This window comes from Boleophthalmus pectinirostris, unplaced genomic scaffold, assembly GCF_026225935.1.
Source record: "Boleophthalmus pectinirostris isolate CB_2022bp ecotype Guang Dong unplaced genomic scaffold, ASM2622593v1 HiC_scaffold_9, whole genome shotgun sequence".
Classification (NCBI taxonomy): Eukaryota; Metazoa; Chordata; class Actinopteri; order Gobiiformes; family Gobiidae; genus Boleophthalmus; species Boleophthalmus pectinirostris.
The window spans coordinates 16,178,119-16,190,990 of NW_026571541.1; the positions used below are offsets into that span (position 1 = coordinate 16,178,119).

Consider the following 12,872-nt stretch of genomic DNA (forward strand, 5'->3'; position numbering starts at 1 on the left):
TTGTCAAAAGGGTGTGGACAACTCTCTTCTGACCAGGAGAACCGGAGTCAGATCAAACACTTCACCACAATGAAACAGCTGATTTGTCTCAAGAATTAATATTTATTTATTCATATCTATTATTATTATTATTATTTTTTTTTTTTCAAAATAATTCATCATCAGTCTATTAATAAACAGCAATTCAAATGTATATTAATTTACAACAGTCTTGTAACGTTTGTGGAAGCTGCTCTTTATTTGTAAAAGAAAGAAACGACTTTATTGTCTGCTACAGATTTTAATTACATAAAGAACATATCTGCGGCAACAAACGCAGAAGATATTCTGAAATAAACTGAGGAAGAGTAAAATTTGATTGAATTGCTTTCATATTTCATACATCTTTCACTTTGCACTCAAAGAACAGTTTTATATACATACAGCACCGATCAACAGTGCTTTTCAAATCCACTCTGGATCTTTTATACAATTATTTTACATCTAATCTATCAGCCTTTCCTGTAAATGCAGCCACTAGCACACTCTCACCACTGTGGGACTGTAGCATGGAAAGATGTGTGCAACATGAAGACAACTCTTTCACATTCAGAGAAAAGGCAGCCTTAAATATTCAGTCAGTGAGTCAATGGCATGCCGAGTTCAAAGCAGATGGAGCCCACTCCAAATGCAACACGTCTGGTTGGTGGATAAAAAGTGGTTGATTTCAATCAAAACCCTAGGCACAAAATTGACTACATACAAGTTACTGACTCTTACTCTAACCCTTGAACTGTAAGTACAAAGGAGACTGTGAAATCTCTCGTCTAGGAAAACTTTACAAAACACAAAACTGGAGAATATTTAGTGCTCTATCATTCCGCTTAATAGGTGTACTTTAATTATATAATAGCTATTTTTACTCTACCTCTCTGATAGTCTGAGATCCTTGTTTAATTCTGAATCCATCCCACAGGTGTTCAGTGAAGATTTAACAATATTTTCACCTTAACAATCATAAATAAATACAACCAGCACACAAGGAATGTCTACGTGAACACAGTAAAAAATACCAAAAAAACAAAAAAAACAAAAAACAGGTGTAAACGTCAGTAGTATCACTACTTTGTGACAAATAAAGTGAAAGAATGAATGATCAAGGAAATACCCTGTCACAGTCCGCTGCCTGCTTTTGCCCCATTGATTACATGCTTCACATCCAACCACAGCATTTCCAAGTACATAACAGTTTATCGGCTCTCAAATGTATTTTCCATATTAAACATTAAAATTGGTCAGGGATCCTCGCAGGGGGTGGGAGGGAGTCACTTGACATCTTGGATGAGTTACAGAAGAATGGGTGTGAGCTTACGCCACACGTCATTGGGACATGATTACCATGGTTTTGGACAGTCGTTGCACCATTGTGTTCCTGACATGTCTGTGTTTGGGCCTGTGTTTCTCTGCAGGACCAGGACAACAGCTGGGCTTCACCCTCAGAGAAACACGTCTTCAAACTCACATGAACTGCATCTGTAGATTGGCAAAGTCTACAATCAGTAAAGATAACAAAAACTGCATAACAAACAAATTGCTAAATTCAGTCAACTTAAATATGTGGCAGAACAGCTCATAGCTCATATCAGGCAAAACATTGTCGCAAAATTCACATTTTTAAATGTTATGACAACTTGTCTTATACGGAGTAGGAAAGTGCATTTAATTCAACATTGAGATTCAGTCATTTGTCACAATTACAAAATTATTTTGTGTTAAATGGCACTGATTAAATTATGTATTGTTTAATTTCAGGAAATTGGCTCAAAATGTCAGAAACTTCAGGTGAAATCAAGAGCTAATCATATGTCAGTGGCCATTGTGTTATGTTTTAATAGTGTATAAAAATTCATAATAAAAATAAATAAATATTGATTAATTGATCACATTATAGCATTAATTAAAAGAGCACTGAATTAACAAGTGGGACAGAGAACATATGTGTATGACAAGACATGTTTTAACAACACAGGTTAACAACAGTGTTCATGCAATGACCACAAGCAAAGAGCATGCTGTACCTAAACAGATCCTCTACAAGAAATCCTTGAGAGAGAGGTGTGCAAATGGGTCCTGTCCAGGGGCGCGTAGAGGACTCTGGCTGGAAGGACTAGAGGCTGCGGAAGGCTAATTGGGAAGAAATAACAGGAAGTACAGGACAAGAGGAGAACTAAGAGTCAGACTGAACCAGGTATGAGATTAGTATTGGAAAAGCTTAGACTGATCAGACATGTGTTAATAAAAGGACGTTTAGAAAATAACTGGGAGACAAAATGTGGGAGATGATTCACAGTTTGTCCCTTTCTGCTCAGAGTGAAGGGTCTATTGTTCAAACTGTCATCGTCATAGTCACACAAATCATACACAGATTAATTATGGAGCTCATGGCAGCACAATACATTTACTGAGTCTGAGAACACTGACATCACTACTTTGGCTTACAGTAGTTCCAGTACTTTGCACCCACCTGAGCACTAGACACAGAGCCAAAGGGGTTGGGTGGCCGCATTACAGGTTGGCTGTACATCATTGTGGGTGGATTCATTATTCCCATTGAGCCCATTTGTGTAGGCTGCAACATGACACACACAAATCATTTTTGTCTGATATTTATGTAACAGTTTAGCAGCAAACGAACAAAGCAACTAGTAACTAATGCAATGAATGAATACATGTTATTCTAATCTATATCCATAAGACAAGACTTAAGATGTCTAAGACTTGTTATGCCTTACTCACCATGCCATATCCCATCATGCCTGTAGGTGTAGTGGCAGGAAAGGCCATGACTGATGGCGGCTGAAAAGACACAGTTATATTACTGCACAATAAATATCTACACTACACTCATACAAAGGATACAAATTAAACAGGGCCACAGAGGCATTTGAGAGTGGAGAGCAAGAACTATATAACTATATAACTGTATTTTAATCACCATGGAAACAGGGTTCCAGGTTGTGGTGGGTGCTGCTTTGGGTTGCCAGTTAGTACCACCGGTCATCCTCTTCTCTCCAGGCTGACTCCAGTGGATGTCACTGTGCAAGACATTGAATGTTAGCATGAACCGCAGTTGTGGTACAGTTACTTGATCAATCCTTTTAAAGTTTGTTTAAACTCACTTTTTCATTGTGCCATTCCCAATACCCAAATCTGAAATTAAAAGTTTGATTATTTTTAAATCAGTTCAATTGTTAGTAGAAATTAAGCTAAGCCTATTGTTTAAAACATACTTCCAACAAGGTTAGCCAGTGAAGAATCAAGGTCATCTGAGACCAGCTTCTCTGGCTGCTGACTGGATGCCTGGTTGGAGCCAGCAAGAGTGGGTTTCAGAATGCCCCCAGTAATGTCTAGAAAGAAACATTGTGTATCAGATATTGTAATTTTGTTTTTAAATGGTTGCTTGTGGACCATCATATTTAATTATTTAATCTACTTCAAGTTCAGTATGTTAAAGTAATGTCACATAAAGTATATTAAAATGTATTTCTAAAATGTAAAAATTCAGTTGTTTAAATATGTGTGTCATAAGACAAACAAAACTTGCATGAATAATATCTATGTGCTGTATCTCTAGCTACAATATTAACATGTCCAACATTACACTTATCTATATATGACCAAACATAACGTCACCCTCCTATCTTTGTCAAACAAATCATGAACTGTCTTTGGTATTCAAGGAATGCTAAACCTTGTTGTATTCAACTTTTCATATTGAGCTTTTAAAATGAGGTAACTACTGATAGGCCAACAGTGTGTATGGCCTGTCTTTGATTGCTCATGTTCAAATCACGTACACCTTTCTTAAACACACTTGCACATCTACATATAATAAATACAAGCACCTCACCATCAGTGGCTTTTGTTCCAAAAACAGACTCAAAGTCAACATGGAGTCCCCCTGCTGGCTGTTGGGGGGCATGCGGTGGGGCATATCCTGAGAGAGTTAAAGAGATTTATTAGAAACCCCCAAAGATAAAAAGTGTTTAAGAATGTTTATCGCCATTAGGACACAGACGCAAGCAGAATATAATCGGTCTTTCTACAGCTGTACAAGCCCTTAATACTCTACCTTTGAATAGACCTGTTACAGTGGAGGACTCTGTGGGGAAGGGAGCCTGATGTGGGAGATGCTGGGCAATAGATACTGGGCCACAGAAGGAGTCTAAAACACCAAACGGAGCGAAAATGCAGGACAAAGAGAGAGAGCAGAAGAAGACTGTTCACAGTCCAGCCAAAGACATATCAGAAATGAAAGAAATGCAAGAAGAAAGTAAGAAATCAAAAGGATTGGGATTTATCTTAGTGTGTTGAGGAGCTACAAATCAACGGGTCCAAAATGAAGGGATTTTAAATTCTGTTCCTTGTTATGAAATGACCCTATGTTTGTTAAAAACATAGGCAGAGATGGAGTTTCACGGTAGTACCTGAGACGGAGTGCTCTATCCGCACTGTGCGTTTGTTATTGGCTGTTGAGTTTGTGTCAATAAAGGGATTGTAACGATCTGGGAAATCAAAAATAATATTGGTAAAAGAACAAAAATATAGTTTAGTTGCAGTAAAATGTACAATAGGAAGGGTTTTTATAAGGCTGCGCTATTCATCTTTAAACATTGATCATTTGACTTGATACAGACAACAGAATATAGGAGGAAGAAAGGAAATAAGAATCAACACTGAAGGTATAGTTGCACATTTACCATGCAGCTAGTCATGCTAACAAGTGACTACAAAGGAATGAGTGAGAAGAAAAGAAAACAAAATGAGCCATTACCACCAAACATTTCATGAGCAGACGTCCTAGAGGAAAAACTAACACCGTCGGAGGACACGACAGGTAAGTGAGAGGCATCAACAACGAGTCTGGAGAGGAAAGGGTTAAGGTTTGGCATGGACTCATCTCCAGCTTCTGCAGAGGAGAAAGGATCTAAGCAGGCAGAGAAGAAAGACAGAGACAGAGTGGAGAATGTGGCCATCAGATTTAGACAAAAACAAGAGCGGGAAAGCATGCAGAAGAACAGCAGACGGGGCAGAGCTTAGTGAGAGAACGGTGTGTCCTACCAGCCCACGCAGACGCTGCTGGAAGCCCCCCAGAGCCTGACTGCACTGAGGCCTGGAAGGATGACGGCAAGTCGAAGAGGTCACTCTCCATCTTCACTGCTCTGTACACAGTCACAGAGGAGACATTTTCAGAGGACGGGAGAATCTATATTTTCCATTGGGTTTTTTTTTTTGTTTTAATTAGAAGTTCCTATGCCTGATTCTCAAACCGTGAAAATCAGAGGTAGGTAGTTTAAACTAACCCTTTTATACATCACTACTGTAGTGTTCACATGCACAGATTTTTAGGCAGACAACTAAAGAAGGGTGCATAACCTTTTCTCATCCCAAAACTTAGTAACTCTCAGGGTTGTAATTGATAAATTTTGTCACAAAATGCAGCTTACAGGAAAAGAATGTTGGATGCCCCACAGTGAATTCTTGCCATCGAAAATGGAAAATGTTAAGAACATCGTTTAGATCCTAAGCCCATTTGAATAGCTTTCATTCTTTTTAATTTATTATTTTATGGTTATTTTCTTTTTTATTGTTTGACTGGGGTTTCCTATTTTGTTTATTGAATTAAGCAGTTTGGAGTATAGTATAAATTGAGAGCTATTTTTAGTTAATTAGACAAGTACCCATTAGAGCAGCTTGGTGTAGAGAAAAGGTCTATGGCTGGTGCTGTGCTGATAGTGCCCCCGGTGGTGGAGACTGGTGATGTGTCTGTTGTAGAAAATGATGGCCTCTTGGAAAGCTCTTTAAGTCGTTGCTCCTGCATGAAAAGGGAAATCCATTAAATGTCACATTACCCAAAGCTTTTATTTCCTGTCTATTTCATGCAGGCTACCTTTAGTGCCTTAAGTCGTGCTTGCTCCTCCTCCAATGCTGCCTGCTTCTCACGCTCATCAACTTTCGTGAAAGACATCCCCGTGCTGGCCAGTGATGAGACAGCGTTTGACAGAGTGCTAGCCCTGTAGAGGAAGAATTTCATGTTACTAATCTGAATAATAATAAAATAAACACATTTTTTTGAATGAGAAGAGAGCGGACTGGCTTACCTGCTGGCAGCAGTGGAGTCTTTCACCTTCTTTCCCTCTAAAGATGCCAGGTGCTGTTCCAGAGCTTCCAATAGGCTACTAGGAGCCTGTTGTAACAGAGGACATGTATTAAAGCATGTAACACCCTTTTTAAAATACACATGTTTTATCCATATAACTTTAACACCATAAAAACAGTGGTAGGTAAGCACATTGGAACCACACAACACCAAAAAGCAATTTATAAGTCTGGATGTGGGGTATTTTTTTTTATTTTTATTTTTGTTTTGTTTTAGTTAATAGTTACCTACCACTGATCAATGACTGGAGCCAAAAGCTACATAGGGATGACAATGCCATCTGTGTGGAATGGCAGCACGTTATCTAATGCTGAATTGACTAAACACACACGGTAGCCATTTAAATAGATGTAAATGATCTAGAACTTCAACATGACCAATGTGAACATGAATTACCACAGCAAGTGTTTTTTCCGTCAACTGTTTTCCCCCAAAATGGAGGAGACAGGTTCATAGCAGAGGCATGCAAAAAGACAACACTGAAGCAAGTCACAGATATAGAAGTGAAATGATAGTACTTACACAAACTGTGAACTAAAGTGGAAAGATAAAGGGAGAATACAGAATAGAAAGGTGGTGACAGTCAGAGGACAATGCAATTTAGCTGCGGTCAAAACGGATTTCACTCTTATAATGACTAGACTAGACAACTAGACTATTATCAACTATGCTAGAATGAGAAGTATTACTACTGAAAGACAGGGTACAAACAATAGTGAAGGTGAATCAAAGGATCAAGACTGGCTGGCTACATGCAGATACAACTTCATGCATACATAAGTTTGAATTTTATAATATGTATATGTTTTTATGTAGATGTATTTTTCCTTAAATAAAGATGGTAAATGAAGCGGTGAGAGATATTAGATTATATGGTTAATGTTTGCTTACCTGTGAGAGGTCAGGAATGTCACCTCGGTCAATGCCTACTTGCTGTTAACAGACAAAACTAAATTGTTATAGTAGAAAAAAGGGTTTCAAGGTGAAATTTAAATGGCCCATATGTTATAGTGTTGTGTCCTTAGCAAAAACATACCTGGAATTGTGTTTTGTTTCATTCACACATGTTTAACACAAAAATTGTGTATATTTAGGCTGAGTTCTTCTCTCAAACAGAAAATGCACACGTTCCACATTGTGATGTCATGTGGTAATACAGGAAGTGCTCCAATCTGTTTTTTTTAAACTACATAGACCTGGAATTGCCAAACTTTACTTAACTAAAGGTAAAAGGGAGCTGTAGATAACTTGAAAACTACCACTTCATGACATCACTAGGTGTAAAAGGCCATATTGAGCTTTGGAGATGTTGACAGACTAATAAAAAAAGGTTATTCAAGTGTGTTAATGAAACAAAACACAATTCCAGGCATGTTTTTGAGGAGGTAACAGCATTCTTACATGGCTTAAAGCTTACAGGTCAAATTTGGTTAATGTAAGACCTTTAAAATAATGGAACCACTTGGAAGTACTATTTTTTGTAGATGTAAGACTTTTTTTTCATATTTCTGCTCTGACAATCATTGTTATTTTAGAAACCCTACGAGTAGTAAAATATTTAGTTACCTCAGCTACTTTGAGGAATTCTGATATTCTGGTCATCCGAGTGAGGAACTTCTTATAAATATCTAGACCTTCTTTACATTGAGTTTTCTTCATGTCAAAGTATTTTTCTGTTTTAATGAGAAAACAGCACATTGTCAATCATCACGTGGACGGCATTTTGTTAAAGAAGAGGTCACAGTGAGCGGTACCCAGCAGGTTTATGATGCCTTCGTTGTAAGCTGCAAAGAGTCGGATGGAGTCTTTGAAGAGGAGCATGAAGGCTGCATTGATCACTCCATTAGTCAACTCATTGGCATTGACCTGAGGAAAAACAACCAGCCTTGTTTAGATGCACAATATATAGAAGAAGCATTCATTTTGCAATATATAGCAATTGTTTATTTATTAGACAGTTACAGTAAAGCTCAATGTAAAATAAAATCATCATCACAGTGATTCTCTATCAGCTGTATTTTATCATAAATCAGAGTGTTCAATCAAACTACACAGACTGAGGCTGCCACAGTTATATATTGGTGAATCTTTGACTAGTATAGACTGTAAGACCTAATATTATTACTATCAACATAATTCTCAATATATTGCACTATATAATGACTTTACTATACAGTTTTCAAAACATGTATGCCTGTATTTTAGTTCCTCACTTACTTTGCAGTATTATTGCTCATCTATACCTACAATAACAAAAGTGAAGGCCCTTATACTTACATTGAAATCAAGGAGTGCATCCATTTGGTTCTGAATAATTGGAATTGTCTTGAGCAGCTTCTCTGTATTCATGGTTCTCATTACACCATCCACCCTGAGATACAGAGGGGAGATGGATGCAAAGCAGACGCAGAGATGAGGAGACAGGTAAACAAGCTAAGAGGTTCATAAACATGATTTACACAGGATTCAATACAGCTTGGTTTGCACTACTTGAATGAAGGTATTTAAAACTAAGGTAAGTAAAGAGGTAATATTAATGTACATCCCTATCATAATAGTAAAGGAAGATATTGCTCAATTATCACAACTGAAATATTGAAATGAATTCTCACCCCCTTTTAACTTTTGTGAAGTCAAAGGCAACTTGTCTGTATGAAACTGCTTTTTCATTCAGGTAGCGACTATACCGCCTAATAAATGTGGACATGTCATAACCTGTGAAAAAACATAGTTTCTTTCAGCTTTTATTCATAACATAGAAAAATGTGAAGGGCAAAAAAGACATCTGCCTTACCTTGTAACCCACTTTTGTCCAGAAAATTACTGAGGTTGAATAATGTATTCCTGGAAGCCAGATATTGAACAAAACGCTACAGGGGGAGAGGAGATTCATTAGGTCACTTAATAACTGCATTAGATAACAATGTTGTTATTACAAATACACTACATTACTACATTACTACTACACTGTTAGACTTAGACTTTAGTAGATGTACCTCATTGCCATAGACCATGAGGTGGTGCGTGGTGATGAGGGACTTGAAGACAACCACCCAGCTGGTGTTGGTGGTCCGCTCAAACAGAGAGTCGGCCAGCTGTGGAATGTTCACGTTCATCTCATTGGTACAATGGATCAAATCTGAAACAACACAATAAAATATTAAAACTATTATACTACACTTTATCCACCCACAAAGGTCAAAAGCAAGTGTCCCACAATGACTGAAATGCATTTTTAGGTCAGAAATGAAAATGGGTGATATGAGTCATCCCCATGTCCTCAAAATAAATCAAGATCAATTATGTGTTTTATGTAATGCCCACAGAAGTACATTTATGAAATGGTTTATATAATTGCAAAGAATTTTGACATAGCAGTAGTAATTATAAATGTTTTAAAATGATGCAATTTGTATGAATAAGAAAAGGCAGGGCCAAGTCCAACAAGTATCAATGGAATTGATTGAAAAAGTTGTCAAATAAAACAAAACACTAACATTAAATAACTAATAATGTTCAAACCTGGGTTTTGCAACAATAAAAACAATTATTACAAAGCTGAATAGCAGAGCTCAAACACATTTAAGCAACATCACCTTTATAGGGTGTCTTCAGTCATTGTATTAGCTGAACAATGATTTTAAGAACATCCATGGCCTGTCCATTCACTCTCCCTATCAGGCTGATGGGGTAAATGGGCCTCTATTCCTGTCCTACATTGGACAAAATGTGGGAGACTCTAAGTAGGACAGAGTAACCTTCTGGAGACAGAGCATTTGGCATGGCTGGTTGGACTGAGCTCAGAAGATGACAGCAATGTTAACTCCACAGAACATATCTTTTTATGTATGAAGATAGCATAACATTGAACACAGGAAGTGAAATTACAAATAAATAAAAATACCCTAAATCTTATCTAATAACATGAACACTGAATTATAAAGAACACAAAACATATGCTACTAAGTAACAATCAATCTGATAGGTGGTAGTCAAGTAATTATATGCTGGAAATAGCAATACTATAATAAAGACACCTCCAGTGCTTTCCATGTTGACGCTGCAAAATCCATAAAATTATAATAAAGCCTCTATTGAATAGCATAGCCAGACTTCACAATGTGTTCACTGTCTCCAGGTCCTGTGTTCCTTCAAAAATGGAGCAGCTCTGTATTTTCAATCTAAAAATTGGTAACCAGGATATTATTCACTCGACTGTGCTTCAATATAATGTGGAAATATGGCAGAATGTGAACATGAATGAGAACATTTGGCATAAACGTAATCTATACCATACTTAACAGTATGTTTGAGATTTTTCACATAACTTGTATACTTGTATTTTACCAATGTAATTCATGTGTTTCTGGTATTTCCTCATCATCAACAATAAAATGTATATTATTGGAAGAAAATTATTAAATTATAGACTTCCATTACCATATAAAAAAGTTATATTGTGAGCAGAATGACTGAAGCAGATAAAGATAATTGCCAATCAGCCTGAAGAATAAAGATAACATTTGGCTGACACACAAGCTTCAGCCAATGTACCAGGGAGCCTACATGATTTTATGACTCATGCTATTGCACTGTAACCACGGAAAGGCTGACACATCAATCACATCTGATGGGGTTTACCTATGAAATGTTAATCTCATTCTCTTTATCAACCGCCATAATTAAACCACTAAGAAATCCAAAGGTAAATAAATATGGGGCAGATGCATCAGCTTTTAACTACAGAATGGTACTATAAACCTGGACCAAAAAAAAAGACAAACAAAATTTACATTAGGACTTAAACTGGGCCCAAACCAGGACCAAAGAGGACACAACAAGAGAGAAGGCACCCAGTATATACAGTTGACAATGGATTTTAGTTTCTCTCCATCTCTGGGTGGGATTTCCTTTTACCCACTACAGCAACTCGGGGGTCGGGACCTAAATTTGGGTCCCCAAAGATTTTTAAGGGTGAGGGTCAGGAGTCCAAACTAGATACTCCTAGTTTTTCAATGTTAAGAGACAGTAGCTTCTCAGGTAGGAGAAGAATGATAGCCAGGGTCTCGAGTGTATCCAAATAGAGAAAAAGTTGAGAACCACTGCCCTATAGCACAGTCTTGACACCTGGCGAGATTACACCTGTGCACTACTACTGATATTCTAAAGGAAACATAGCTACAATGTCTGGAAAATGTTATATAATCCCCTACCACACATCATTCAAATTTTTCCTATTATTAAAGGATCCTGGTGATAGCTTCATAAAACCACTTTCATTACCGACATCATGCATTTGTGAGTACAGATCAATAAGATGTGCAGTGCATAAGTACACACAGACTGCACTACTTAGCAACATTTTATAACACAGGATTGTAAAGAACACTATTTGAAACTTAAGGACATAGATAATCTTACAAACATGAAATACAAAACCCTCTGACATTACAAATGACACTCAAACAGTATGGTATGGGGCCACTATAACATAATGGCCCTGTTACTACTGAGTAAATCACAGAGTTGCACTGCTGCAGGACAGGTGCAAATTAAAATGAGCAAACTAGGCTAAGAGAATGTGAAACTAGGTTGTAATTCGTACATATTTAAATCTAGTGTGCAAAAAGTTATAATTAAAAGGATATGTACAATGCATGAAGGTGGGCATACAGAAATAAAGAAAACAGACTAAAGATTTGCAGATTAACAACCAGACAGCTAGCAAAGACGCCTTAGTAACCAATCTTTAGCAGTTAAAACACATGAAATAAAGTGTTATTACATAAACCAAAATGTGTGTCAGCTCTATAATAGTCTCCTAAACACATATTTTAGAGAATGAAATAAAACAGGAATAGATGTGACAGAGCTAACAGTAGCATGTAGCCTGGCTGAGGCTTGAGGCCTGGCACAATCACAATCGCCATAACTCGGCCACTATATTCGTAAACTGTAAATCTGCGGTAAATTCAATAGTGCGTTGTCATATGATACTCACAGTCCAAATGTTTCTTTTTCGGGCCCATGATTTCGTGTGTAGTGGCCTTGCATACTGTTTTGGACACAGCAGATCCCGTTACACTATGTTGGGCTGCAGTGATCCGGTCCGTAATGCTCTGCCCCGACATCTTCGCTCACTTCAGTAAAAACAAAATACTACTATAATGACAAACGTCTTGTTGATTTCTCGTAAGAAACCTCGATGGGCTCTAACATAAACCGGAGCTGTCCACCGCCTCCGCTGCTTTGTCGGACCCCCGTCTCCACCTTGGATGGTTTAAAATCTGGACTCGGCTATGACAGACACGCACCAGGCGAGGGCGGAATAAAGACAATCTGGCGACAACAAAAACAAAATGCTCTGATGTGTGTATCCGGTCAGTGTCTGACTGGAAGGCGCTGACTGCTGGCTTCACTCCGGTCTAAGTGTGCCCCTCTCATCCCGAAGAAACACGGCGGACCCCGGCTGCTTACTGCCTGCTTCCGCTCATTCAGCTCCTGCTACTCGCCTCCAAACTCCGCTGCACAGGAGGGAAATGGCGACGCCGCCCGCAGACTCCGAGTCTGATTATAGCAGCAGGATGCTCACATCCAGCCCTATGTGGGGCAGGTGAGCAGCTGACCGCAGACAGTCTGAAGGCAAACAGCAGCAGAGAAGGCGAAGGCGCTG

The 12,872-nt window shown here is 38.1% G+C and overlaps 1 protein-coding gene across 7 annotated transcripts; it reads right to left on the bottom strand.

Annotated features, from left to right (window-relative positions):
* Positions 1 to 218: 218 nt before the first annotated feature.
* picalmb (phosphatidylinositol binding clathrin assembly protein b) lies at positions 219 to 12,872 on the bottom strand. 7 transcript variants are annotated; one of them, XM_055167046.1, is made up of 23 exons: positions 12,201 to 12,872; positions 9,196 to 9,338; positions 8,994 to 9,069; positions 8,812 to 8,914; positions 8,477 to 8,570; positions 7,954 to 8,065; positions 7,766 to 7,872; positions 7,091 to 7,132; positions 6,141 to 6,226; positions 5,930 to 6,053; positions 5,721 to 5,854; positions 5,101 to 5,201; positions 4,814 to 4,966; positions 4,467 to 4,544; positions 4,112 to 4,204; positions 3,890 to 3,976; positions 3,270 to 3,386; positions 3,159 to 3,189; positions 2,975 to 3,074; positions 2,776 to 2,835; positions 2,504 to 2,608; positions 2,058 to 2,163; positions 219 to 1,512 (listed from the first exon to the last, which is right to left on the bottom strand). In XM_055167046.1, the coding sequence occupies exons 1-22, from the start codon at positions 12,328 to 12,330 to the stop codon at positions 2,071 to 2,073; spliced, it is 2,169 nt and encodes a 722-aa protein (XP_055023021.1). In that variant the 5' UTR covers positions 12,331 to 12,872; the 3' UTR covers positions 219 to 1,512; positions 2,058 to 2,070. The 7 variants fall into 7 exon arrangements, with proteins under 7 accessions (XP_055023021.1, XP_055023023.1, XP_055023022.1 ...); XM_055167048.1 differs by lacking the exon at positions 2,058 to 2,163; XM_055167047.1 differs by lacking the exon at positions 4,467 to 4,544 and having other exon boundaries at positions 12,201 to 12,871.

Coding starts and splice junctions, on each gene's coding strand:
- picalmb (XM_055167046.1), bottom strand. CDS start 12,330: ATGTCGGGGCAGAGCATTACGGACCGGATCACTGCAGCCCAACATAGT. Junction 9,339..12,200: donor GAAAAAGAAACATTTGGACT/GTGAGTATCATA, acceptor GTGTTGTTTCAG/ATTTGATCCATTGTACCAAT. Junction 7,873..7,953: donor AGGCATCATAAACCTGCTGG/GTACCGCTCACT, acceptor TCATTAAAACAG/AAAAATACTTTGACATGAAG.